Genomic DNA, 22,638 nt, shown 5'->3' on the forward strand with positions numbered 1-22,638 from the left:
ACTCTTGAAAGAGCAGTGCAGTAGATGTAAGCCTCACATTAGAAGGAACAAGAAATGTTTTGACCATATGACCTTTCCAACATTTCCGATTGGTTACAGCTTTGGATACTTTTTATTTGTCACATTCTCTAAAGGTGAGTTTTCAATGGAAAAAAAGTCACGCAGCCAACTAATATAATTCATATCCAATATACAGTCATGTCCTTCAGTTAACTTCTGTTTACCCTCCACTGTCTGCAGGCCTTGTTGCATATATTTTGCAATTAGTAAATCAATATAGGCCTACAATTAAGTGTGTTGTCATTACATGAATGCAGATGGGCATTTTTCACAGGTAATGGGGAACTTCCCGTTTCTTCTTTCACAAACGAATGTGTTAATTTATGTTGCCTAACAAAACCTATACAACAGAAAACTTTCAGCTTAATACATAGATTTGCAAACTCTACCTTAATTATTTTTATGTGGTCCTCACCAGTAGCGAACCGTGACCTTTAAACCTGGGCCCGCTACCCCCCCCCCCCCCCTCCCCCCCGAAATTTTTTTTTTCCTTTCTTAATAAACTAAATAAAGAAAAACTGAGACGACAGTACAGCTTTAAAAACGCAATAAACAATAATATCTGTACTAGATAACATCTTAAGCAAAATAAGTTTCCAAACAAAATAAGGTTCACAGCTCCGTGGTTCTCGGAAGCGGAATATGTAAACAACGCGCACGAGGACGTCAAAGGGATGAATCGAAACTAGCTAGCGATGGTGCTAACGACAGCTAGCGTCGCCACAGCGGGCGGAAATTATCATACAGTTAAGCCCGCCCACTAAGAGAGAAGATATGATTGGTCAATTTTGCTGTCATTTGAAACTGGTATTGCGCTGAATTATAACTGCCAGGCCCTCTGTAAACGAACAGCGGGCATCACAGTCCTGATAGGGGGAGACACAGGCTCACAGGCTTCCACTCAACCCCTCACCTTCCAACACAGATTGAATAGACACGGGTGAATATTTTATTTGCTTATATTTTTGTAATTGTTTAGATGTCGAATGTCAAACTGTAAGTAGATAAAATAAAATTGGATAATTATATATATAATGCTTTAAGAATATTTTAGGCCCTCTGAGAGGGCGTAGAGGGCCCTGACGGTTCCCCACTGGTCCTCACGTTATCTATCATTGATTTGGACTAGAGCGACTAATTTATCAGGTGACCAGTCGGCTAAAAATGCTTAGTAGTTTGGTGCCGTATGAGACATTTTACTGCACAACAACATGATTTCACGTTGGGCTTAGAGGGCAAACGGTACGATTTGACTTGATGTGTATGTGACCTGGCTGGTGGGGCACGGGAGAAGAAGTCTATCTGTGACCGTGTGTGCTGTGCTGAAGACGCTTCCTTCACCTCGCTGAACTGAACTGCTGCTGCAGCCTGCAGCGCATCTGGTGTTAAAGGAAGAGAGAGGTCGGGTGTGTGCGAGGTGGTGGCTCATTACAGGGCATTGTTTTTAATCGCTCAGGTTTTCAAAAGATCATTTCAAACCGACCTCAGTAAAATGATGATAATAATAATAATAATAATAAAAAAACGAAGTTTCAAAAGGGCACTTTCGTTGATAAAGGGCAGAGTTGGTGGTGCTTTAGCACCTGATGTCTATGTGTGCACGCCACTGCCCAGGACACTCCCTCTCCTTTGCTTTCTGTGACACAATAAGAAAGAAAACATCCCTCCCACTGCATATGGTATGAATGGAAACTCTTTCTGTTATACTTTTGCTTTTCAGAAGCATGTAGATGACCACAATCAGGCAAATCACAATGTCAGATACTGAGTGCACAAAAGCTTCTAGGCTGACAACCAGCAATGTCTACTGGTCATATAATGGCCAAGTAACATAAAACCATTTCACAAGATACCCTGTAGTACAAACACAGGCCATTCATGATTCGATCCTTCATTGACATCACAAGCAGAATTTTATTACACTGTCTAAAGAAAGATGACTGGTATTTTTCATTATATCTGCTTCAAGAATAAACCTAAAAGCATAGAAATATACTCTAGTCTAGAGGCAATGCTTTGATGTCTTAGACTGGCAATTCTTTAACTATAGGCTTGTTAACAGAAGAAAAGTACATTCTACTAGCTTTGTGTAAGACATTGTTCATGGTAAGCACTGGTAGCCATCACTATTGTACAGGCCTTTCCATCTTTCAGCTGGAAACATTGTAGGTTTGTTGTTGATGTCCCTAACCACTGTGAATCAAGTGATTCATGCTAACCATGTAAGAAGAGTCTTGTAACAGGGCATGGTGTTACAATTGTCATACTTGTATTATGTTGTCTTACTCATTTCTCAAGACAGGATTGATTTCGAAACAATGTTGGCAGTTCTCGTTATTCAATTTAAAGTCTGACCTAAAATAATTGTTCCAAAAGTTTCCCAGTTTTCATAATATAATTGGCCTCTCTTTCAGTGTGTCTAGTTTTACATAATCTCTCTTTTTAAGGATTTTTTCCTGTTGTCTTTATAATCTTTAAAATTATAAGGAAAGAATAAAAAAGACTTCTTAATTTGGTAAAGTGGACAAAGCAATAATGTTAAATATTTACATGACATCACACACATTGCACATATGTTCACTGGTTAATTAATAGTTACACTTATAGTGCATTTTATTTCATGTGGAATAACAGACTGCACCCAATATGGTGCCGAGCACAAAATCTCAGCTGCCCCCTGCTTTGATATTTACTGGTCAGTATCTAAAAAAAGGAATACTGCTTACCAGATGTCATCTGATAAAAGCAATCTGACTAAAGCTACAGATGACTGCATGTTGTTTGAGACCACTGGCTGACTCAGTTATGTCTTTCCAATGTTCATAAGCGCCACAGTGAAAAGGTAGTTTCATGACTGGGATATGGCTTTGGATTACACCCATGTAAGGCCTCAGAGACACATGTCCTGCAATTTGCAGACAAACTTTACTGTATTGAGAGCAGGGCCTTTGAAACAGCAGTCAGTCTGACAAGATGGTGGCACAGTTGTGAGTGTTGGGGTAGTATCATAGAACAGGAACAGGAACATGTGTTTCATTCATGTTGATGTCACTCTTTGATTCTAATGAAAACATTTTAAATAAAGTAATGTGTATTAACGTGCTGGTTTTAATCATTAAGGTATTACTGCATATCACTGATTCATAATATTAATGCCCTCACTCGTCAGTGGTTGTCAGGGAGGGAGACAAAGTCTGAGTTCTCCTGTGCTGTGCACACAGGATGCCTTTGCATCAGTAACATATTAACGCTCATCTAGAGTATATAGCGAAGTATCTACACCATGTACAGTACGCGTTAATTTAACGTTTATAATTTTGCTACACAGGTCAGGTGCTGGCGCCACAGCAAACAAACAAATAAATAGAAAAAAAATTATGACATGAGCAGTAAAATGCAAATAATACTCTTTTAGAAGATATTTTTTCAGTTTGCATGCAAAACTGGAACTTATGCAAAATCATATGCCGGGAAAGCAGACACCAAAGTAGGAGGGAAGTCGGTGAGTGCCCTGTAATAAACTTGATAAAACCCTCTGACTAAGTTTCTGTGTAGGCGAAGCGAACACACTGAAGTGCGAACTCGAAAGGCTGCGGGAATTCCCAGTACTGAACTTTTTTACGCCCACATGGACGTTTTCATAGTCTCACTTTAGCAAACTTCCTCAAATATGCCGTTAAGCCATACTTCCTCTCTTAGGGGTGCATTCACTTCCTACATAGTTCAATAACCACATCCACACCAGAGTGAGCGTTTTCGGGAGGATCTGCTACTCGCATTGGGATAACGAACCTAAGGAAGAGTATGTTTGGTAAGGCACATTAATTTATACGAAGTTGTGATATGCTGTAGCACGTCTACTTTAGACCGCATCATTTCTTCTCGGTAACATCTTGACATAATTTATCCCGGGCGTTGACGTCTGCCTCAGTCCGTTTGCCAACGTAGTAGACAGTTGCGTACCAGTGCCACTGAGATCTATGCAATTCTCTGTTTAGGTTGTTTTACCTTACAAAAGTGTTGTCTGTATCAGTCCATCTCGAGGATTTATCTAAGCAGGCCGATTAGGAGATGAATTAATGTTCAGTCCATAGCTAGGCACCACTCCCATTGTGTAAGGCAACGGTTTCATGTTAGATACCAATCAAGACGGATAATTTGGGGTATTATAACGAATCTGCATAGGGTGGATTGTTTCTGCATATTCATCTTCTGTCGTTATCACCAATATCTGTAAACCACATGACAGTTGTCTGTCACTCTGCCATTGCATTTGTTTAATTTGTTAATTTATGATCACCTTCAGTTTATGATATATACGTATTGTTGGCTGGATTCAGATCGAAAAGAGACTGAGTGAGTTGTCTTTTGAGTGAGGAAAAGTGGAACTGCCCCCCACAGATACATCCTCATCAGAAGCACTGCAAGAGGTCACTGAGCGTCACTGTCAGACAGATTAAGAACAATCTATATTTATATTAGTGTGCAATGATTTTCCAAAATATTTATATTACTGTCGTGATTTGGCTGATTATGCAAGTTTCACACATGAAAAGAAAATTAAATGTAAACATAAAGAAGGTTATTTGCTGAAGAGTTTGTAATACTTGGGGCAGTTACTAAAAAGTAGTTCCTTATTATAGCTTCCTCTTAACATATAACCTACATTACCCGATGAATGGGTGGATGAATGGTTGGATGAATGAATGGATGGATGGTGGATGGATGGATGGATGGATGGATGGATGGATGGATGGATAGAAAAGTTAAATTTGGAAAACTCAAAAAACTCAAGTCAATGAAGTAGTTTTCTATAAATAATTTCAGTTAACTCTGTGAGAGGGTTTTGGTGAAGTAGTTATGATCACACATTTAGAGCAGACATATCCAGTTTCTATTACTTTACAAAGCTCAGTTGCAAGATTTAGTTCTCCTTTGTCTTTGTACATGTTGCATCAACTTAATATCTCAATTTAATATGTCCAGAACTTTTGAAATAGTTAAGTTTGAAAATTACACTTAAAAGGCTTGTTTTAATTAAACTAATCTAAATATTATAGATGACAAAATTTTAGGTGATCAGATTTCATTGTCCATAGACATTATTGTTTTCATTTTCCTCTTGGTTATCATTTAGATCCTGATAACTCACAGTATTTCAGCATTTTTTCAACAGTCATTGTCTCAGTTCTGATGTCATTAGTAACATTTCCTGTTACTTATCAACTCATGGTAAAAAACATTTGCTACCTTAAAACATGCTTTATCGTTACTACACCTAATTTATTTATGAACCTCAATTAAATGACAAGACACATGAACTCAAACATTTGAGCTTTTAATCAATTAATACATTTGAATAAGTGAAAGGTTCTCTCACATCATTTCTCACAGAGGTTCTCTTTATGTGTTGAACTACCACTCTAAGTCATGGCAGGCCAGTGCTGCTTCAGTAAGAGTGAGGCAGGAGGGAGGAGGCTCCGGGCCCACTGGCTTGTCTCACTAAGCTCTTGGCTCACTAACCCCGAAGGCTAACGCCTTGCAGAGGAGGGTTGGGCTCTCCCTCCACTGTCCCTGGAGATTGGGCAGAGTCTGTCTTGCTTCATTCTCCTGCGGGCAATTATCTGCCGGACCCCAGCGCTCTGAAAAATAACGAAACAATAAAAAACATGAGGGAGAGACAGAGATTTTGTTTTCACCTAATGACCCTTTAAGCTGTTGTGACTGCAAACTCGGTAGAATTCTTCCTTGCATGTGAATGGAAAGAGATTGTTGAAGTTAACAAGAGGCAAATGAGAAAACCTAAATGTACAGATAGAAATGGCTGTAGGCTAGTCTGGCTTTAGTGTAGTCAGAATTAAACACAGAAGAGATGTGCAGGCAGAGGTATCTTACATATGTGATCCTGTGTTGTTGCTTATAACACAGACATTTCCTGTGTAATTTTTTATAAAGTCACACTGCTTTTGAAAGGAGTAATATCTATACAGTTAAGGCATCCACAAATATGTTAATTCTGTAAACATATTGTACCTTTTAGCATTACCTTGGACATTCAGTAAAGCCTTAAGTGTTTTTTTTTATATAAATGATTTTTCTTTTAAGTGTGATCGAGAACAATTTGTGGCATCAGATAACACTTGTACAGTAGAGAAGGAGTGTCTGTGAAACTGAACCTTGACATTGTGGTTTGAGAACTAAACCCACCAGAATATTAGAGTGCAGATGTAGATAACAACTCTGCGTTCTGTTAAGACTAGGTGCTAGGACACTTTGAGCCTTCTTTTAAACTTGCCATTAAACTAGCTTTCAGAGTATACACTAAAATACCAACATTGTACAGAGAAGTGAGCAGAACTGGTTTTATCAAACCATAAATTCAAAATGACATATCAGGACAAGACAGATGGCCTTGGTGCAGTGAACATTTGCATGAACACAAATCAATTATCAATTACCTTTTCCAGACTGGCAATGCAGCCAGTCTGTCTTACACAATACAAGAAATTTCTGCTCATCTGTTCATCCATCTGTTCATTTGCTTGTCCATCCAGGCGTTGATGCATTTGCACATTATTATTGGTACAATTAATTACTCTGGTTTGCAAAATTATATATTTACATTTTCTTATAATCTTGTTCTCAGTCTCTGCTTTGCTGGTGTTGTATTCTTGACGACAGACGTTAATGTGCTGTGTATCCGCTGTCCTACAGACTGAGGACTCCATACTTCCAGCATGCAGAGCATCAAGTGTGTGGTGGTGGGAGATGGTGCAGTGGGGAAGACCTGTCTGCTCATCTCTTACACCACTGGAGCCTTCCCCAAGGAGTACATTCCTACTGTGTTTGACAACTACAGTTCCCAAGTCAGCGTGGATGGGCGAACCATCAGCCTCAACCTGTGGGACACAGCGGGACAGGAGGAATACGATCGCCTGCGCACTCTCTCCTACCCCCAGACCAACGTCTTCGTCATCTGCTTCTCCATCTCCAGCCCACCCTCCTATGAGAATGTCAAGCACAAGTGGCACCCAGAGGTCACACACCACTGCCCCAATGTGCCCATTCTGCTGGTGGGCACCAAGAGTGATCTGCGCAATGACCCAGATCTGCTGAAGAAGCTAAAGGAACAGAACCAGGCTCCCATCAGTCATCCACAGGGTCAGGCGCTCGCCCGGCAGATCCACGCCGTCAAATACTTGGAATGCTCTGCACTCAACCAGGAGGGAATCAAAGACGTGTTCTCTGAGGCTGTTCGCTCCTTCCTCAACCCTCAGCCCACTGCAACGAAAAGGCACTGTGTGCTCCTCTGAGAACAGAGAGTATTGCGACATTTTGAATTTGCTAATGCTAATATTTTAAATTTACTAATTATGCTATGGGATTTGTATGAAGTCTAAGCCATTGGTCAAGCCAGAATCAAAGACTTGTTAAGACAGGAACAGACATTCTGTAAAGAAAAATTGAAATAGTAAGAGGAATGTGCCCTTTGTTTACATAAAGATGGTAATAAATATTGCTTTCACCTCAGATAAATAGGCAAAGATAAGGTAGATATATTGACAGGCAGACAGAGACAGATACAGCACCTGTCAAAAATACAAAAGTGTGGATATACCTGAATCTTAAATTTTTTTTTTCAAGGTTTGGTGAAGGCCTATTATTCTTTACAAAACATAAACAAACAGTAATTAATGTCCCCACCCACAATATGTGGCTAGTCTGAAGATGAAATAATCTAAAGCATTATTCTGTTTTAATTCGTTCAATGCTTTTTGGTTGCGGCTTTACTCTTATACACAAGGTTTCCTTTGCAACTGCATGATTTCTTCTATGTTAGCTCTGCCGTCCTCCGCTGTTCCAGATTGTGGCTATTGGAAAAGTCCAAACCATTGCCTGATATTGTTGATAGATAGAGAGAAAATAAGACATGCCAACAGTAAAGGAGATCTGAAGCACACTCATGAAGGCACTCAGTTTTAATGAAGTATCAAATCATATTGTGATGGTTTCAGAGAGGTTTTTTCAAAAACTATATATTCAAAAATATATAGTACTGAAAAATATATAGTACTATGCTTTTTAACTTTTGTAAAGAGCATTTCTACCAGCTTTATCAGTGAACTCTAGTTAAAACTATGCAGTTAATACTTTTGTGAAAACAGGGATCTGATATTTTACTTTGTTCATTCTAGTACACATATAACAAAGCTTGTAAGATGACTGTTGGGGTATGTGTATGTGATTATATCTCTAGGAGAACGGGTCTGTGGTGTGTTCGTTGACTGCAGCCATTAAGCTTACACTGGTTTTCAGACATAAGCATGCCAGCGTCTGTGTCAGCAGTCTCACTAGTTTCTGCATGGAACCTCCAGTTCTGACCACACTACTTCCTTATTTCCTACAAGCCTCTTGGCAATCTATTCAGGAAGCAAAAGCTCCAGTGTGCATCGCAGTGTTTTATGCTCACTTACTGTTTCCCAGCAGGTCAGGGTGGGGCTTAGTTGGGAAGCCGCTAGAATTGGGATCCCTGCCACTTTCAGCGCTTGATGACATATTTGGAATCAACTCACATTATTAGTCCTACCGAATAGTTACTCTTTGACCACAATAATCTCTTTGCTCATCAAGTTTGTTGTACATCCTTACAGAAAACGTACCTCTTTATGAGCCAATATTGTTAATGTTTTTTTTTATATACAGAATTTATACTCGGACTGTAAAGCTGTAACTGTAAATGCGGTGTCTAATCATTCTAAATCCGTTACAAATATATTGTTTACTGCTGACACATCCATGGGGGACTTTGCCCAATTGCAGTGACCTGAACATGCCAAGGTGGCTCTGTGAAATCTGATTGAGCGTTTCCAACTGAATCAACCTCAGGATAAGTGCTTGAGTGCTAGAGATTCACACTCTACAGTGTCTGGCACTACTGGTCTGACTTCAACCTTCCTTTGAAACAACATATAGATGGCAGTGAGAATATGTGGCCAATCTACAGTTCATGTCATATTTCAGAGTATGAGCTTCTTTAAGAGACCCCTACTGAGAATTTTCATTAAGAAGCCATTAGGGGGTCAGAGATGTTTCTCTCTTGTTTTTTTTTTCCTTGCTTAGTTTTATATGGTTGTGAATTGTTGGTCTTCGTATGAGTTGCTATGGTACCGTGTTCTGCTGACAATTTGTTAAAATTTTATTGTGCTGATCAAATTTTCTAAATGTCATAGCATCAAATAAAGGTTAATTATGTGATTACACTTAATTGAACCATATTTATAAAAACAAACTCCTTACAAGTAAATGGATGTTAAAATTAACATCTTACACAGAAAGTCGCTGATACACACCTAGGAACCTGATAAGCAGTGTGATATAGTTTAATAGCTCTTTCCTGGAACTATTGTTTTGTGTATAGCGAGCAAGATTTATGGTCGCATATGTTACACTGCCTGGCCATAATGAGGTTTTACATAATGAAAATGACATTTGAATTTATTTAGCCCTGAAGACAAAGAGCCTGGGTAGGGCTGCTCGGGGGGGGGGGGGGGGGGGGGGGGGGGGTTGAGCAGGACGCAAAGTCTCTGTCATTGTGTCACAGATAAACAAGCCGGGGTAACTACCTAAGAAAAGGTCCTTTCCTCAGTCTGGGACCATGCTGTGTGTGTGTGTTAGAGTGTTCCACGGGAAACAACATTCCTCCTAGAAGCCGCAGAGGAAAGGCCTTCCACCCTGAGCCACTCTGCCACGCCCCCTTGTCTGGTCTGCATGGACAACCCTGTCTATATAACCGCCATTTGACTGGGATGAGTTTTTATGCTGAGAATTGTTACTTTACCAAAGAAAACATTATTTTACCAAAGTCAGGACTCAACTTACCTTCCAATTAGCCTGTTGTCTGTCAAGGTTTTATTGTCAGTTAAATGTTAAATGATAACAGTTTGTAATTTATTCACCTGAATTTGTGATCAGTTGTTTTGAATGTGTTTAATTGTAAATAAACACAGCTTTTACGTCATGCCTTGTAAAATCAAGACACGTTGTTACATTGAACTCACTGTCATTATGGGTCACAACCTTCTTCATAGTAATATCTGCATAAGATATTGGAAAACTGTAATAAAGAGAAAAAACATTAAGTTCATACTATTATGGCTGCATATTTGCAATTATACATTTTTAGCACCCTATTGTTCTGGCCCTTATTGTACAGACAATGCTACATTAAACTAGAAAATGCCGCCAAATGCCAGCAGTTTCTTTCAAATGATTTTCAACTCTGGGTTTATCCACTGAGTCATGTAGTGACTGTTCAGCCAGAGATGAGTATACAGACTGAAGGCAGAAGCTGCTACACTGAGACACATTTAAATAGTAGACTGACCTGATTTCCCTATTTGATTCTACTACTGACTGGATTGATCTTCTAAAACATGTAGTGGCATGGAGAGAGAGATTCAGAGTATCAGTACTGTCGCTTCTTGAGGTTAAGGCTCATTTGGAGGAATTAATAGAAGAGCTTCCTGTGTCTGTGTCCCTGTTAATTAGTAAGTAAAGTTTATTATAATTCACTATGAACCAACCCCTAATCATCCCAGCTTCTCCTATGTTTCACTGCAACTTACTGTTCACCATTAACATATTTGTTTCGCTTCCCTTCACTGTGATCAGAATGGCTTTTGCTTGTACTTCTGAATGAAACTGTAATGTGGTCAGCAAACTTGCTTAGTTGACCAGTTATTTGACAGTAAAATGAGCTCTCAGTTCTTTCACTAGCTTTTCATGTGATAACAGAATGCTTTGTCCAGCCAGTTTGTTTACCTGTGCGGTAAGCAGGCTCTTATCCAAGCCTATTTGATAATACTATAATGCACACACAGCAAATGAATGTAATTATAAATAAAGTATTGTGCTGTTGTGTTATATCAGCAGAAGGATGTCATGAAGTTAACCTACATCCTTTATTTATTTAAAATCTTTTTCAGGGAACCTTTATGTTTAGTCCCACTACATGTATTGACACGGTCTAGTCACAGTGTTCCTATAATCTTTCATGGAGTAACAAAATTATGGTCTGAATTGTCAGTATAAGTTCCTCTCATTGAGATTCATCATAATCTGCCAATAAAAAGGCCTTCTTTTATTTTCATAGTCACTGCTATAAAAAGCTAATGTGTTCCTTTTGACGTTAATAAATTATCACTAATGTGTGCTATATTAAAGAGATTAAGGAAATTAATTAATGTTCATATACAATTCTATAGATACAAATTGCTGGACACTTTGTATAGAAATTACTTTTATACCCATTTAAAAAGCATTTCGTACATAACTAGAATGGCCAGAATTTACTCACCTTGACAGTAATTACATTGTGCAGTGTCTTCATTGATACAACATAGAATGGTCCACATGGAGAAGCATATTCAAAATCTAATCTGATCATCATACCAAACAGAGTAGTATTATAATACATAATAATTAGCTCACACAATTTGCAAAAGCTAACTTAGAGTTCCTATTAAATTGAAATAGTTGTCCACATCTCAGCAGGCACATGTTTTTGCTTCACCATTTAACAAGAATTTTTCAGCTGTTAACTGAAAATAAATGGAGCTGTAAACAATAACTACAGCATAGTGTCTATGTTAATAACCAGACTATGGTTTTTAGCACTTAGAAGCATTGGCAGTGATGGTTGTGCTTGTGAAACAACTAGATAAACACACAATAGTATAATGCAATCCACACTATACTACACTGTAGACTGAAAACCCTCACAAGTATGATGTGGTCTTAATTTGGCTTGTTACTCACTGAAGCCATAAAAACCTGTAATAGATTTTTAAGGGTGGAATGAGGGCAAAACAATTTCTTGAGCACAAAAACCTTTTTTTTGCAGCTAGTGAAAACTTGAAGATTTGTTAACAGTATGACAAATATTTTTGTGGAGGACACAAATTCTGACACTATATTCTTCTGCTGGGCTGAGCTTAGTTTTTCAGTTTCATTCTGTCTGCCACAATACAGGAAGTGCTCTGCCCTTTTAGGGTACAAGAGAAGGTTTACAGATGAAGGCTTCTTACTTCCTTTTTTCTGTCCAAGCATGTAATCCTATTTAGGGCCAAACACTGTCTGACAGACCCTGGATCACTGAACATTTTGAATGTGTGTGTGATTCCAAGAATATGTCTGGTACCACTTCAGTCACAACACATATACTCATAGCAAAAATGCAGACTGTGCTGGAATTAATACATCATGTTGCATACACCTTTACATTTACAAACAAAAAAATCAAAATACACACTTAACCTGGCTACCAAGTCAATGAAAAGGTTTTGGAGAATGTATAAACTTTCCAAGTTATCAAAGTTTCATAAAAGAATCACAAAATACAGTAAATTATCAACATGGTAATTAACGTTTGTCTTCAGAGGTCCTGTGGTTCTCATGATAAAGTATTAATTTTTTGAATGTCAAATGTGCTTGCCCTCTGGTGGTGTTGCCACCATGATATCCTTATTCCCAAAGTCCCAGAAGGCGGTCATATGGAAGGCCATGTTGGAGAGGACTACCAGGTACTCACACAGAGCGAATAACGTGTAAACTAAAAAAGAAAGAAGAAAAGCATCAGAAACAAATTACAGATATTGAAATAATCCGGTATTAGAAATTACTGAAGGCTGATCCATCAGTGATCCATTAGCTACAATAGTAAAACATGCCCCAGGGGAGGGGTGCCCAACTCCAGATTCCAGCACAATCTGGTGACTTCTGTGTTCAAACACATTCTCAGATAATCAACAGTTGTAGGAGTTAGAACAGGGAAGTGACCAAAATTTGCTGGACTTCAGACTTCAAATTTTCTTTTAGGAAAGCATGGTAAATATTTTTATGGATGTGACCTCCTAATGTTGTTGTTAATCTTGATATGGCCCAAGAATCTAGCATGTAATTTGTGTTTAAATTCCCAGAGAGCTGTAGAGCTGTCAGAGCTCTATGCTTGAGGTTTCCCCAAAGAAGGCAGTCAAGTTATTTAATACAAAATTGTTTGCAGCTCAAAATTATTAAACAAGATTAATAAATGCTAAATAAAATAAGAATATCTAAGTAAACTAAATCATTCATAAGGTGCTGTATATTTTGCATTATGTTATGGCTTTTAGCAGAGCTATAATTTAGCTATAATTTTAATAATCTATCAGCTAGTCAAAAACATGAATGGATCCTGTGGATATCTTCAGATCATCAGCTGGACCATTCTCCTAACTGTAACAGACACCCAGAAAAACAGCTAAAAGATGTTGAACTCACTTCCTGGTTCACAATACTTGTTGTGTCGCCAAAAGAAGTAGCCAGCAAGCAAACAGCAGCAAATGTTGAAGAGGAAGAGGCGGATCTTATAGTAGTGTGATGTCATATCCTGTTTCAAAGAGAGGACCAAGAGAAGGAAATTGAGAGATGCCATGAAAGACGGAGAAAGAACCGCCGTAGAAAGAAAGGGATGGGCATGAAATCATCAAATATTTCACCACTTCTCCTCTGCAACTCGTCGTGGTGCAAGCAGCTGCTAGGGGTTTCTGTAAATGTTCATTCTATCCAAACCACTTCCCCTGTACGTTCACATCTCATACACAGTGCATGCACTTTCACAGCCTTAAAATAAAGAACCACTGTGGTCTTTAACGCATCCACTCCCAGTTCACATCTACATCGCTCAGTATCACTGTATGACAAATGCATGCTATTATTTTAGAAGCCATGTCAAAAACATGAACTTCCAATATATATATATATATATATATATATATATATATATATATATACATACATATATATATATACACATATATATATATACACATATATATATATACACATATATATATATACACACACACACACCACACAATCACAAAAACACAAACACACACAGTTATGAAAGCATAAATATAGGTCATAACCATTCCTATTATTTAAGTACCCAAAATACAGAACTGAAACAGAGCAACACAATTTGTACATCTACTCCAATACTAACACACTTAACAGAACAGATTAGAAGTGAATGAATGAAGAACAAATGAACATATTTCACTATATTATGACAAAGACTACAGGGGAGAAGCGCAGTGTCTAAACAGTGCCCCCTGGTGACATTTTTTAAACGGGTCTGGATATGGCTGAACAGAAAGATGTTTAAGAATAAGGTTTACATTACCTCAGAACTAAGAGAATGTCTCGAAATCACATGCCACAGTCTGCAGGTGGACAGCATGTGAAGTAGAGAGCTGACAATGAACACAATGAAGCCACCCTTATGGATACCTGAGAAATAAACAGACACCCACCCACTTAGTGGGTCACCTAACACAAAATAATTTCTCATTTTAGTGGCTAAATAATTGTATGAGTTGTACTATTAGCCTAAAATTGGGACCACACACACACACACACACACACACACACACTCACTCACTCACTGTAGGTTTCGGTAGAGCAGACATAGGTGAGCAGCAGCAGGCCCGCGTTCTCACTGACTGCACACAGGAGCGTGAAGATGCTCAGCAGCTGCTCCAGGAGGCGCCCGGAGAAGCGGCGCCGGTAGAAGCTGAAGTAGGCCGCCGCCACCAGGAAGCGCGGGGCGGAGTGCAGGCCGATGCAGAAGCGCCATATGTAGCGCTCCGGGGTGAGACTGAGGGCCGCGCTGATGGACGGGAGGTAGTTAATGACCTGCGGAGGAGCGGTACCGTGGTGTTTGGGAAAGACCTTCTGGGTGGGAACAGTGTGACTTACCACAAGTTTACTCTAATGAAATAATGGCTGGTAGTTATAACAAATAGCGACTGGTGTTGTTATTGGCGCAGTTTAAGTGTATTTTAGTAGCGAGATACAACATGAAATAGATTAAATATTTGCTGTTATGCTGAGAACCAGATGTTGACCCATAACTTGTAATCCAACATGATGCCTCATGATGTCTACGTCAATCTATTGCTCTGAACTTCCTGAATTTAAAACTACAGGTTTGTTTATAAACCTTCTTATACTACACTGTAGAGACACTAAAATTAGGGGATAAAATTGGTATACGCACCAAACAGTGGGTATAGGCTGCTTCATGGAAGTGATACAAAAGAGAAACTGCGATGCAAGCGACGAAACCAAGAAGGGGCAGAGAGACAGTGGCGACGGCGAAGAAGGTGAAGGGCACCCGTATGAGTAGATGGTCCCGGTCGGAACCGCCGTATGGGGCGTGTAACATACTGACACATTCACCTCCCTGACCCACTCCCTATGAATCTATGATTACTGCATTGGCGACAGCTAGAAATAAACCCCACTGACATGGCGCAGTTCATTTAATGATATTGAGTCGTTCAGTTCGTTAGCTACATGGCCTTTCCTAACTAAAATTAACAATATTAAGGACATGGATTCGTATCAGACCACTAAAATTAGATCCCAGTTTAGAACATGCTAGACCTGATACCGAGAGCAGGCTAACTAACTCGAGTGTGACTTGGCTAGCTAACTTTGTCTATAACTAGCTACGTTACTATGTCACAGAGCAAAATATAGCTAAAACTAGCTGTGGTAACATTCACGGGAGACACTCTTTAAATGGTAAATATATAACGTTAAGTATAGTTATTCATAGCGACTGGATAAAATGCGAGAGGATATTTCCGGATCTCGAATATACTTTACTTCAAATTAAAAGTCCTTCCAAAATAAGAGCTATATTAATCCACTCCAGATTTATTAGGTGCGTTTTAATCCACTAACTGGATTCTTTACTTCCTTTTTATATGGAAGATGATTGTTATTTTTATTCAATGTATGCCATGCAATAAAGATAACAAAAAGAAAGAAAATATATAGGTATCTCCTTGGTATATTTTATTATATATATATATATATATATATATATATATATATATATATATATATATATATATATATATATATATGAGCAAGATGTAAGATAAGTAATTTGTACACAAAGTTATGTCAACTTTGATGAATATACATTACAAATGAAAAGTTGTAACTATTTTCAGCTGCAGAACATGCCAGATGAGTGCAGACAGCACGAAGTGTAGTTAGCTGTTAAATGTCTTTACTAAGATAATCAAGCTCCTATGAGAGGATAGACGAATGAATGAAAGGATAAAATGGGTGTACAGATAAGTAGTGGTTCTAACTTTAAAGCTAAAGAAAATATAAAATCATTGGTACTACATGAAGATGTAGGGATGAACAAAATATACAAGTGGTGGATAGACAACAGCCCAGCAGTTCAATCAGCACAGGAAACCTACTAGTTCCATTTTAGACTACTTGCAGTCTAAATTGATAGTTTTATCAAATCAACTTATTAATAAAATCAAACTATTTTTACAAATTAAATCAAACTCTAAATCAAAGGTTAGAGTTCAATTTGGAATATGTAAGTTCAACATTATTTTTTATAAACTTGCCATGTATAATAGTTTCTATAGAGACAGTGTGATTGTAATAGGCTGGAAAATTGCTAAGTACACATACACTGAGAAAACAAAATCTAATGAGCTAAAGAATTCCACAGCACATTTCAGAAAATTATGTAAAAAAGATGTTTATTTTCCACATACAATAAACTTTTTCCTATGGTTTGCTTGTTGTAGTCACTGATGTGTTTTGGGAATGTAGACCACTCCTTTAAGAAAACGACCATGATATTGATTGGCTACAGTACTATGCACAGTTTGGAGTGCTGAAAGTATAATACAGCACTAATCATTCCAAGTCAAATGCATTTATTTATATGGTGTGCACCAAGGAAATTTGCATAAACCAAGCATTTTGCCACCCCTCCCCCCTCCCAATAAGAGCCCAGTGACTAATATTTAGAAAGTTGCATCAATCCTCACAAAGTGGACTGTTCACGAAATAGCACTGCCTACAGACATTTGATCACAGTGCCTGCTTTTCAATTATATACCATTATCTAATCTTATCCTGGTGCATCACCATAAAGTGCATATGGACCTTGAAAATGCATCAAGACACCACAACCAATCACATTTTATTTTAAAGAAACAAAAAGATTGTTTCTTTCTCTTTATCTCTTCCTTAAAACAAACAAAAACAAATCGCATTATTCGCTCTCTTTTGGGGTAGGGTTAAGGTGTTGGTTTTCTTTCTGTGTCAGGTCTATTTGGAAAATAGCCACGTTTAGAATAGGGCTGAGCTTTAACTTGGAGGTTTCTTCCACATGTTTGTATCTCTTCCTCCTCATCCAGTAGATCTGTTTCTAGGATCAGTCCCTTGTTTCTTCTCAAGAATCACTGTCGGAGCCATTGCTGCTGTCTCGGCTAATCTCAATCTGAAGCGAAGGAAGATTGTCTAGCCGGCTTTTCTTCATCTTGCTGGACTGCTCCTCCTTCTGCTTGATCATGGCCCCCCACATCTTCTGCAGCTGAGAATCTTCCTCTTCATCATTATAATCATCAGCTCCATCGGAGTACACTTCATCTTGCTGACGGATCTCCCGGGACGAAGAAGAAGAAGCAGCGTTGCTCCCTATTCGTCCAAAAAGCTTGCGATCGCCTTCATTGTGTTTATGAGATGGTCCCAGTCGGCTCCAAAGACCACCTGTCAAACATGAGCAAAACAAGGAGAAAACGCATGCTTCTTAGAAATGGACAAAGAAATACTGACTGATCATCATAAGCAGAGAGGAAGTATTTCCCCCCCAGTTAATTTATAGCGGTCGCTCTTACAAACTGCTTTTCATCTGTTCACAGAATACATCCTAGATAGTCAGATATCCTTGAGCTAAACTACCAAACTACTACTAACCATACCTGACTTTTTGTCTTTGGATGACTCAGAATACAGGCCCCGTGATTCTTGTTTAGCTACACCAAGCCTGCTGTGGACGTCACTGAGAGGCTCTCGACGAGGTGGTGTAGTTCTCTGTACAGGAGAGACAGGGTGGCGTGTGTCTGGAGAGTGTGGTCTCTTCCCCAACCTCTGCCTCACATCTACAGAGGCAAAAGAAATAAAATGATATAGCTCCCATCTTGACTGTTGGAAATATTTCATTTATTAAAATGAATATTGGACACAAATCCCACTACTTTAAATGCCAACTGGACTTGTATTCATAGGAACTAACCTGTCTTTCCGCTGGAGGCCACAGGAGGGTGTGTTCTCTGATGCAAGACTCCTTGTCTTTTCTCCTCAAGTAACTGTCTGACATCAGTCACTTTTTCTGGGGTAGGTTTGGTCACGCCACTACCGATACGACTCCTTATGCCGCTACTGGATGAGCCTGAATCACTTCGAATTGAATTTCTGGTAAAGAAGGACAGGTCATGCTTTTCTAACTAAAGCATCAACATTTATTTTGTTCTGTTAATGCACTTAACAGACAGAGTTGTGTGTAATATATTAAAAGTCAATTTGAAATCCTTAATTTTTTAAAAAGAGGTAATAAATAAGCATGCAAATAAAAGCATTACTTAAAAAAAATTAGATGAAGACAAATAAGATCCATACGTTTCCTCTCCCTCTAACGAATATACAAACATTCCTGACTTACCGGAGGCTTCTGAGATTGGTCTCAACCTCATCAGCATACATGGTCATCTTCATGCTTTTTTTAGGTGAAGGTGTGGAGATCATCTTCAGCTCTAGATCATAGTCCATTTCATCAGAATCTGAGGATGCCGAGGACGAACCCCCCAGACGACTGCGTGGGCCTCCTTCCCCAGGTCGTGACCCTCGCTCCCTGTCTGCCCGATCTCGGTACTCAACCACTCGGTCATCAGCGTCCATGTCTTCCTCTCCCTCCTCCTCCTCCTCCTCTTCTTCTATGGGCTCCTCTGGCAGATTCACCAGATCAGCTGTTATTGTTAAGGGAAGGAGATATTCTAGTCTGAGCTGAGATGGGTTACTGCATCAGACTAAACAAACTAACAAAAAAACAACATTCTACAGCCTGTACAGCTGGGGGCTGATTAATGAGGTGTCAAACCGAAAACATTCATCTACCAGGCAGTCAAATCCATTCAAGGTGCATCAATGCATCCAAGGAGACTTTTCATACCTGAATGTCTGTGTGTGTAGGGTGGAGTGTGTCCCATACTGTCTCCAATTAAGGACTTTTTGGTCTTTAGAACATCACGATGGATTCTTCTTGTATGAAACCTGCGTTTCCTGAAGAAGCAAATGAAAGTAACAAAACGGTAAAATCTTCAGTTTGAACTTTGAGAGAAAGAACCAATGCTTAAGGCTGTTAATAAACCATTATTTCAACAATGGGTTACCAACACTAACTAAGTAATCACTTCATATAGAAATACCAAAGCATAACTGTACTGGTGATAGTACACTTTAAATTTAAAGAACAACACAAACAATATCTATATTATAATTAATATATTCAAATAATTAAAAAAAATTTGATTGTTTTTTTGTTTTGTTAAAATAAATTACAATCTCTTACCAAGAATTACTTAGGATGCCTTTCATTCCTCCATAATTTGGGTTGCCATATTTCATGTAGTACCGACTCCGTCTGGCCGCACCCAGCTCCTTTTTATCATCTATTGAAAAATAATCATCACAGCAAAACCACTGACTGCACCACTACTGACTACAGACTCATAGCTCAAGGGGATGAATTATGCTTTTTTCAATGTTCACAATTAAAATTTTTGGAATCCACCAGAAAAAGATTTAAACGCTTCAATATTGCAAAAACATTAATTTCTCACTCTGTACATCCCACACTGTTCTAGCCAAGCTTGCGATAGGTGGACAATAAAGATTGTGTTATAAAATTACATCATCCTGTAATGAGGAAAAGGGCTGGAATTCTAACGTTGTTTTGGGCAACTGAGAAAAGTGGTTTCTGTTGGAGAATATTTTATCTCTACGGCATGTACTTTGGGCTTTGTAACACGAAAACCTATAAAACACATTGATGGAAAGGGGATACCTGTAAATTTATAACAGGTCCCCTTTAAGGCAGAGTTCCAATAAATGATGCACTTCCATACAAACGTGTTCCACCAGAAAACAAAACAGGTTTATTAAGCTGTATTACCCAATTTGGATTGAAAGCTCACGTAACTGCATCTATAATAATATGCATGTATGAAAGACATCTTAGATTTGATTTTATATAAACTAATAGCCTCATTTATTATCTTATTTTTCCTAAATAACCTGAGAAGCACGTTTTATCCAAATCTTTCAATTAAAAAGCAGATTCATTTTTGTTTGACTCCTAGAAAGTAATACTATGCCTTATGAAACAACTGGTACTTCAGAGATTGCGTGTTCTCTCACCCTGCGTGGCAAAGCGCATGAACAGCTTGTTGCCTTTGAAGGGCTTTGTCGCACGTCGCAGGTCATTCCGGAGCAGAGACTCACGCTCTGCCTGAGAGAGCATGTCTGTCTGAAGGCCAGAAAACATCAACAATCAGCAAACACTCTCAGGCGATGTTAACAAAATGAAAACTGTGTTCTACAAACTGCCAGTTTGTTCACCTCCTCTGTTGTTTTTTTCTCTGTCTCTTCTTCACTGTCACTGGCTTTCCCATCACTGTCATCACTACTCTTTGCCTTTACCACCACATCGTTTTCATCATCAACTTCACCTTCCTCATCATCAGAGCCATGATTTTGTCCAGCTGGAAAGCAATAGAAAAAAAAGATTCGTTCAGCCAAGACATTCATTTACATATTTTAATATTTATCTGAGCATATAAAATGTATTCTTAATTTAAGCAACACAAACACATGTCAAGAGAATCAATACTAACCTTCTCGTTCCTGGACTGGAATGTCAGTGTCTTTAGAGCTTTCTGTGTTAGAGACCTCTTTGTCAAGCATCCGGCTCATGTTAATCAGAGCTCGCGTTGAAGTTATGTCATCAAGCCAAACAACATTGCCTGAAAACAGCAAATCAGGCATGATCATAGCTCTTGTTTTGAATGATGTTTAAGCATTAAAAATGACTACATAAGAACAAAAAAGTAATAAGCAAGTTTAACAAAAGTTCATTCTAAATGGTATTTCACTTACAACATGTGTCATCAATCCACTCAATATGGGCTGGAGGATACTCCTTAAAGTAACCAAACACATCTTGGGTACTCATGTCATCCACACCATTCAGGTGCAAGGCTTCCAGTCGTATCTTAGGGATAGCTGAAATCACAGATAACCAAGTAAAGCTGTAATGAACTTGGGTGGCATAAACAGACCTGAACAAATAACGCCCAAGAATGTCCCTCAGCTCACTTACCTTTTTTCATAAGTTCTCTGTCCAGAACCACATTTCTCCGAGCAAGATTGTCCTCTGCGCGGAAATGGAATCGCCTTGCTCTCTTTTCCTTTTTCTCAATCGCTTCCTAAGTAAAATTACAACAACCCAGAGCATAAAATCACCAAGAAAACACGAAGCGATGCTCATTTTTGACAACACAACAGCGATTAACGTACCTTCGACGTTACATCGATCCCTGTAATAAAAGCGCCCGCCTTGTTCTCGTACTTTCGGCTGGTGTCCTGGGGAGTGGACATTGTACATTAATGATCAATTATTGCGCTTAGCTAAAATGTCACTTAAGTCATTTTAATTTTGGTAGCCAAGCTAGCTAGCTGCGTAGCTTTAACCTCAGCTACCGACATGTCAAAAGCGACGCTAATACAGAGCAACAGTACAGAGCCGTCAGGTTATTATTGACGTTTTCATCTGTAAGAATCATTCATCAATAATCAGCCAGCGAGCTGCTATAAAACCACAGCCAGTCTGTAGTTTACAGCCGTGTAGCGGCTACGCTAGCTAACGATGCTGCTATTGGACGTGTAGCCACCGCTAGCGTTGATTACAACTACAACTATGACGCCTAGCAGCGGGGGGACGTGATAATCACATCACCGGCTAACACGTCCAGCTACACAGACGTAACAACACCACGAAACAGGCCGAGCTAGCGCGGCCACCTCACACCACCAGCTCGCTCGCTACCATTAACAGCTAGCTCGCCTAGCTAACGTTACCTTAATTACACCGCCAAATAAATACATAAACGCGCAAGGCGGACGTATCGCGGACCGAGCAGCGTTAGTCACGGCGCCTTCACCGGCGGGCAGGACGAGGCGGGCCAGCGGGGCTCATTTACCGGCAACAGTTCCTTTAAACTTCGGCGGACGGGAACGGATTCCACTTCGAGTTCGCCCTCCTCGACCTCCATGGGCTCCGCTTCCCGGGCATTTCGGTCCGGGTCCGAGTCCGAGTCCGAGTCCGAGCGGTCGGACGCGCTTTCGGGCTTCACGGACACCCGCAAACTGCGAACGGCCGCCATTGATAGCTAATAACGGAGCGGAGCACTAACGCCTCTCGCGTCGGACAAAGTGAAGCGAACGCCAGCTAACTGCTATAGCCCAACACACGCTAGCTAGCGAGCTAAGTTTCTTAGCGAGACATCCAATCCAGAACGATTACCGCGTTGGATTGTGGGTGTTGATGAGGAGGCCACTTGTTGAAGAGTCCACCCTCTTGAACTGAGA

The 22,638-nt window shown here is 39.4% G+C and overlaps 3 protein-coding genes across 4 annotated transcripts; 1 reads left to right on the forward strand and 2 right to left on the reverse strand.

The window, feature by feature from the left end:
• Window positions 1-3,607: 3,607 nt before the first annotated feature.
• Window positions 3,608-9,320, forward strand: rhogb (ras homolog family member Gb). Its single transcript, XM_076979461.1, has 2 exons — window positions 3,608-3,871; window positions 6,775-9,320. The coding sequence occupies exon 2, from the start codon at window positions 6,798-6,800 to the stop codon at window positions 7,371-7,373; it is 576 nt and encodes a 191-aa protein (XP_076835576.1). The 5' UTR covers window positions 3,608-3,871; window positions 6,775-6,797; the 3' UTR covers window positions 7,374-9,320.
• A 419-nt stretch (window positions 9,321-9,739) lies between these two features.
• Window positions 9,740-15,766, reverse strand: pgap2 (post-GPI attachment to proteins 2). Its single transcript, XM_076979459.1, has 5 exons — window positions 15,161-15,766; window positions 14,547-14,796; window positions 14,285-14,391; window positions 13,378-13,486; window positions 9,740-12,670 (listed from the first exon to the last, which is right to left on the reverse strand). Exons 1-5 carry the CDS (start codon window positions 15,326-15,328, stop codon window positions 12,540-12,542), a joined length of 765 nt encoding a protein of 254 aa, XP_076835574.1. The 5' UTR covers window positions 15,329-15,766; the 3' UTR covers window positions 9,740-12,539.
• A 902-nt stretch (window positions 15,767-16,668) lies between these two features.
• On the reverse strand, window positions 16,669-22,564 carry ncbp3 (nuclear cap binding subunit 3). Of its 2 annotated transcripts, none has more exons than XM_076980057.1 (13): window positions 22,251-22,564; window positions 21,568-21,633; window positions 21,371-21,476; window positions 21,148-21,273; window positions 20,886-21,014; window positions 20,611-20,753; window positions 20,410-20,518; window positions 19,562-19,661; window positions 19,163-19,272; window positions 18,656-18,938; window positions 18,230-18,408; window positions 17,916-18,095; window positions 16,669-17,703 (listed from the first exon to the last, which is right to left on the reverse strand). In XM_076980057.1, the coding sequence occupies exons 1-13, from the start codon at window positions 22,431-22,433 to the stop codon at window positions 17,387-17,389; spliced, it is 2,031 nt and encodes a 676-aa protein (XP_076836172.1). In that variant the 5' UTR covers window positions 22,434-22,564; the 3' UTR covers window positions 16,669-17,386. The 2 variants fall into 2 exon arrangements, with proteins under 2 accessions (XP_076836172.1, XP_076836171.1); XM_076980056.1 differs by having other exon boundaries at window positions 18,656-18,959; window positions 22,251-22,563.
• Between the last annotated feature and the right edge of the window lie 74 nt (window positions 22,565-22,638).

Source organism: Brachyhypopomus gauderio, chromosome 18, assembly GCF_052324685.1.
Source record: "Brachyhypopomus gauderio isolate BG-103 chromosome 18, BGAUD_0.2, whole genome shotgun sequence".
Classification (NCBI taxonomy): Eukaryota; Metazoa; Chordata; class Actinopteri; order Gymnotiformes; family Hypopomidae; genus Brachyhypopomus; species Brachyhypopomus gauderio.

Coding starts and splice junctions, on each gene's coding strand:
- ncbp3 (XM_076980056.1), bottom strand. CDS start 22,433: ATGGCGGCCGTTCGCAGTTTGCGGGTGTCCGTGAAGCCCGAAAGCGCG. Junction 21,274..21,370: donor CAGAGAACTTATGAAAAAAG/GTAAGTGAGCTG, acceptor CTGTGATTTCAG/CTATCCCTAAGATACGACTG. Junction 17,704..17,915: donor ATCCAAAGACAAAAAGTCAG/GTATGGTTAGTA, acceptor CATGTTTGACAG/GTGGTCTTTGGAGCCGACTG.
- rhogb (XM_076979461.1), top strand. CDS start 6,798: ATGCAGAGCATCAAGTGTGTGGTGGTGGGAGATGGTGCAGTGGGGAAG.
- pgap2 (XM_076979459.1), bottom strand. CDS start 15,328: ATGTTACACGCCCCATACGGCGGTTCCGACCGGGACCATCTACTCATA. Junction 14,392..14,546: donor CTGCTCTACCGAAACCTACA/GTGAGTGAGTGA, acceptor TTTATTTCTCAG/GTATCCATAAGGGTGGCTTC. Junction 13,487..14,284: donor GACATTCTCTTAGTTCTGAG/GTAATGTAAACC, acceptor TCTTTGAAACAG/GATATGACATCACACTACTA.